At 33.9% G+C, this 5,664-nt stretch overlaps 1 protein-coding gene across 1 annotated transcript; it reads right to left on the reverse strand.

The window, feature by feature from the left end:
• Positions 1–1,101: 1,101 nt before the first annotated feature.
• Positions 1,102–4,833, reverse strand: LOC128999097 (uncharacterized). The gene has a single exon (XM_054425453.1). The coding sequence runs from the start codon at positions 4,831–4,833 to the stop codon at positions 1,477–1,479; it is 3,357 nt and encodes a 1,118-aa protein (XP_054281428.1). The 3' UTR covers positions 1,102–1,476.
• Between the last annotated feature and the right edge of the window lie 831 nt (positions 4,834–5,664).

The following is a 5,664-nucleotide window of genomic DNA, read 5'->3' on the forward strand; positions in this document are numbered from 1 at the left end:
TATATTCTTGTTTTGTTTAGAATCTGTCTCTATGTGTTTTTACAAAAACATTTATAACTCCTTAACATTTTCAGTCACAAACTTTCAAAAACAAGTATAATTTTTTTGGGTTTAGCTTTTCTAATACATTTTAAAATGATTTTTGGTACTTTCCAAAACAAATTTATCTTGCCCATTATCAGAGTTGTTATTCGTCCTAGGACGCTGTGACTGAGTGATGGTGAAATTTAAAAAAATATATCTCTTACAATTTTAATTGACTGAATTATTGTAATATTGATCAACAATTGTTTGTTGTAAACTCACTATAACATTTAAAAGTAAAAAAAAAAAAAATTAAGCTAAAATAAATACAAAACAGATTCTTTATGGTCCTTTTTCCAATGGTTTTCTATAATGATTCCTTAACTGTACATGCTGGACAGTTATAATGTATTAGTATTTATAGTGGAGTTTCTGATGTATAATAAAACAATATACAATGTCTCCACTCAGGTACAGTTTAGGGAGCATTATTAAAAAACCGTGGAATAAAAAAAGATTTTCTTATAAAAAATGTTTTTCTTGATTTTAGCTTAATTTAGATTTTTGTATTTAAATTTTAAAGTACTTTTACAGCAAACAGTTTTTAATCATTATCTTGAAATTTGGTATCATTTGTTTAAAGCCACCATTTTGAAATTGTTTAGGAGTCTTTGTTCTCATTTTGCACAAACATAGCGGGCCAATAAGATGGATATTTTGCAGAATATTGACTTTGTAGGACAATTCGGTTATGAATATTTGTGTAAAAAGCACAGACAGACAGAGGCTAAACTAAACGATATATACATATGTTTATGTAAACCTTTTGCTTATTTTGACCCAAGTAATCACAACGTAAATTAAGTTCCCTTCTTTTTTGAACACTTTTTTATACATATTATATATAATGTGTACAGCATATCTCTATTGATTAATTAAAGTAAACATATTTGTGTGAAATATAATTCTTTAAGTCTAAACTAGTGTCATCAAAGGTGAAACCAATAATGGTAAAAGGAAATGAAAATATTCTACTAATTAATTTGTAATATTAGTAGAAATTGTGAACTTGCCAAGTTAAATACATAATTTATAAAGGGTTATAAAAATGAATATATTAAACATATTTTCACTCATTTGAGTTTTAGAAAAAACTAAGATTATTATGATAAATGTTATCACAATGCAACAATAAACACATTTACAATAGGCTTATTTTATACGTTTTGTCTTTCCTCAATATATTTTTGTGTATAAGGTCAGATAATAATCGGGAAATGGTGTAACAATTATACTCCTTATGCTATATCTGAATTCTTACTCTTAGATAATTAGTGTACCAATGAACAATTTTCTCATGATCTCCTTACTTAAACAATTTGTGATTTGAAATAGTAAAATGTATTTAAAATTGATGAATTCGGTGTGCTATGCCATTAAAAATACAAATCTTTATGGAAAATACCCTAGTGAGTTCTCCAAACTTGAGGTTTTCATATAGCTAGAGCTTCCTTTTGAATAAAAATAATCATGAGGTTCCAAGGTGTTGTAAATTGCTTCTTCCTTAACACTGCTGATTGAGCTACCACTCCTATGGTTGAATTTTACATTTGAGAACAAAGCTGCAATTTCAGCTGACTTCTTAACAGAAAGTGCATCAGCTGTACCATCGGTCTTTGAATTAAAGATACGAATAGGAGTATGGCAACGCTGAGCTGCACTCATGTAGGTAACTCTTCCTTTGGGATCTCTTGTAGAGACAACCAGCACTTTCCTCTGGTGAACACTAGCTTCTACTGGAGAGTCCTGATCTGCTTTTGACGTTGTAGAAAACATGTTGTAGTCCAGAGCAAGGTTGTCAGAACTGTAACTTCTTCTTTGTGAGCTGAGAGATTTGTTGAGTTTACTTTCAGAAGAAGATGTTACTGGGCTACTGCTGAAGGAACTTTTCCGCTCTTGATCTTGTCTATATCCATTTTCAAACACCTCTACCGGTGATTGGTAGATGTTATTCAAACCACCACAGTGCTTCTCTTCCATGTTCAATTGGCTTGTTGAATTGCAACGAGAACGGATTTTCAAAAACTCTAAGCTCTTAGAGGGTTGTAATTCCGTTTTATTCTGTTTGGAATATTTGGATTTGTCTTTGATTTCAGCTTCGCTTCTCTGCCATGCGGTATTTGGAGAGTTGGCTCTTGACAAACTGGACTCGGATGCTGCAAAGCCTTGTTCTTTCAATTGTTCAAAAAGAGAAGGTTTTCGTTTCTGATTGCAATAACATTTTTCACTTTCAAAGCAACTGTCTGTATCACATTCACATGATACTAATGAGTCGTTTTTTTGATCGTTCTCACTCAACTCGATTGTGGGACCGTGCTTACCCATTGAACAGTAACATTTATCTGCAGATGCACATGTACATGATTCACTGTCGTAACTACAATCACTACAGGAAAAGTAACCACTGGATGCTTGATGGAGACAGTTCTCGGATCCATGAGGTCTGTTCTTGCTTTGAGGTGAAGGTTTCCCATTTTTCTCAGGGACTATCAAACTAAAGAAATCACTGTCCCCAGAGAAACTATTGCCTTTTCGTTTTGGCTCTTTTAATGGAGTTGTTGACTTAGGAGGGGAAACACTTAAAGACTTTTCTCTCGATAATTGTGCACTTAATGCATTAGATTGCGATTTCTGAACTTGAAATGATCTACGTTTACTTGGCAAAAGTGAAGACTCGTTTGATGATGAGCTGTAAGGGAACCCATAGCTTTTTAGACAAGTGGCACTCTTTTGTATGGGATTTGGACTCTTGTATCTGGAACAAGAAGGGAATAAAACTGATGATAATTTGAATTTGCTAGGCTTTGATTTTTTAAATCTGAATTTTAGCAACGATCTTCTTATTGCTCTTCGAAATCCTGTGGTTGTAAATGTCTTTTTCAGCTTACTGCTTTTACTATTTATCTTTTTCCTTCGATTTTTTTGCCGTTGCATAATGGATTTGCTGCGTTGATACATTTCATCCTTTGTAAGTGTAACTGCCAGTTTCAGCAAAAATTCTTTATATATAGGCTTGAGATCGTTGAAAGACATTCCATTAGGGTCGATGATTGCATTTAATATTTCTTCCATGTTGTTGAGCCCTTCTTGCAGTCGAAATTCTGTGAATAATTCATTCAAACCCAGGGGGCTTCCAACGCTATTCTTCCTTTGAATTGCATTTCCAACAAGTGGTGCTGAGCTAGGATGTCGATGGTATCTAGAACTAAGCGGACCATTGGCATTTAAGAAACTATGGCTTCTTGGAATAGCAACTTTGGTCAAAATATCACCTCTATCAGAATTTTCCTTTCTGCTAAAACTACTTTGTTTTCCTACAAAATTCCTATCTATATAAGATAGTCTTTCTGTTGCATCCCTATTTTGAAACTCGCAGTCTGAGTTACCTGGGCCATTCTTTATTGAACTCATAGTGTTTTCTATTTTGTTTGTACTACTAAAATTAAAACTATTGGATTTAGGAAATTGTGGTGATTCTGATTCAGGACTAGGAAGTTGAAGGATTTCATCAGGGTCAGGGTGACTTACTCGAAGCACCACAGTGTCTCGCGAGGTTTGACTGGGTGATGATCTACCTTTTCGTGGAGGTCTTGGTGGCGGAATTTTTACCAGTAAGCTTTTATTTTGAAATATATTTGTGGTGGATGAAATTGGACTCCAATTTTTTCTGGGGTTTGCTGGAGGTAGTTTAGGTGGGATTTGCTCATCTTTTGATATACACAACTGGTTTAAATCCTCGGCTAAGCTAGAGCCCGCAACACTGCAAACACTGCTCAAGCCATTCTTGTGTTTTAAATTTCTCTTTTTTCCATTTTCTTCGGAAGACTGAGTTTTAGCCATTGTGATGACAAGGGCTTTGTATAGGTTTGCCGCTATGACGATAGCATTTTCACTTGAATCACAAACAAAGCCGTGACATTCCAGCTGACGGGAAACTCCTAGTTTTCTCATAACAGCCACAAACAGAGGTGAATGATCACTGTAGTAATCTCCTGTAAAGTAAGATGCTTCATTGGGTGTGAGTTTTCTGAACAGTGTCAGTTTGTCAACACTCTCTGGGTCCGAGATTAGAGGGAGAAAAGCATACTCCAATCCAAATTCTTTTCCTACATCAAGACCTCTTGGCCGGCAAACAAACTTAACAGCTGCCCAAACAGCAATTGTAGGAAAAGGATTTAGCTGTTCAATGATTTCATCTTGCTCTTCATTCAAATATTTAACTTTCAATCCACAATTGGAAATTTCTAGAGTGTCTTCAAATACTGGATTGATATTTCCCATTTGTTTATAATTCAGATAAAGTTCCTTCAAGGGCTCTTGTAATCCTTCGAGGGAAGAAACCTTATTTGCTAACGGAAGAGATCCTAAATAATCCACAAAAAATGTACTGGGATCAACTTTCGACCTTGGTGTCTTGATATCTCCTGAACCTTCGACTTCTTCAAACATTTTCTCTATTCTTGCTTGCACCATGTTTTTAATGAGCATTTTATTGTCGTTTTCAATCATCTTGCTGACAACATCCTCTCCATCAATGACGGATTGTGTTTTTCGTGGGTCCCTGCGAGGTCTCCTACTGTGTGTTCCACTCGCCACTGAGTGATTTTCACCAAACATTGAGTCGATGCGTTGCTTATAACTTGCCACAGAGTCTCTGCTGGAGCCGACAGCATCTCGATCCTTGTCAGGAGGCTGTAGCCGAAAACCAAAAGGGTTCTGGTATTCAGAAGGATTTGAAATGTATTCCATAGCTATCTTTGACCTCCGCGCATCTCTTGCATGCCGTGCTTCACTAACTCCACCTGTAATAAGAATGCATAGAATATTAAATGATTCTATAAACATGACAACATGTTTAACTGTCTGTGTAAAAAAAAGCATACAAAATTTAAAAAAAGAAAAGGCTTCAAACAAAATTAAAAAATAAACAGTGTTCCCAATAACACTAATACACATTTATAACATAATAACAGTAACAATGGTGAACACATATATCAGCGTCATTCTCACATTGTTTCAATTTTAATAGAATAAGTTAATTAAAAAGAAACATTTAACATAAATGAAAGAATGTTTAAAAATAATGTGCTAAAAGAATGTTAAAATTTTAAAAGTAATTTTACGAAACACTGAATATCTATTTTTTCCTGGTCTTAAAATCCTATTTTGGGGTTTATTTTTATTTTTTGAGGTTCAAGAGCTGGAATTATATTCAAGTGGCTATAACCTTTTTTAACAACTATATTTTGAGTATTATAGAGGCAACAAAAAAGGTAATAACTAACTACCTTACTTTAATATATTTTTGGTTATTTTATTGATATGAAAAAAGAAGGATATTAGAGCATTCACTGTACAGATAAGATCATTTGAAAATCTATTTAAACTATAAATACCCCGCAGCAAACCGGCCGACTAAGCAAATTTCTATTTGACCGAATAGATTTTCAATTAAATCTATTTAAATAACATTATATTTACGAGTACCTAGGTTTGCTGCCACAGGGAAACTAATAAAGTTAGTTTTTTAAATAAAATATTAATAGCTCAGTATAAAATAAATAAATCTGCCCAAGTTTG

Source organism: Macrosteles quadrilineatus, unplaced genomic scaffold (genome assembly GCF_028750875.1).
Source record: "Macrosteles quadrilineatus isolate MER2022 unplaced genomic scaffold, UCM_ALF_1.0 Scaffold_7__1_contigs__length_78375512, whole genome shotgun sequence".
Classification (NCBI taxonomy): Eukaryota; Metazoa; Arthropoda; class Insecta; order Hemiptera; family Cicadellidae; genus Macrosteles; species Macrosteles quadrilineatus.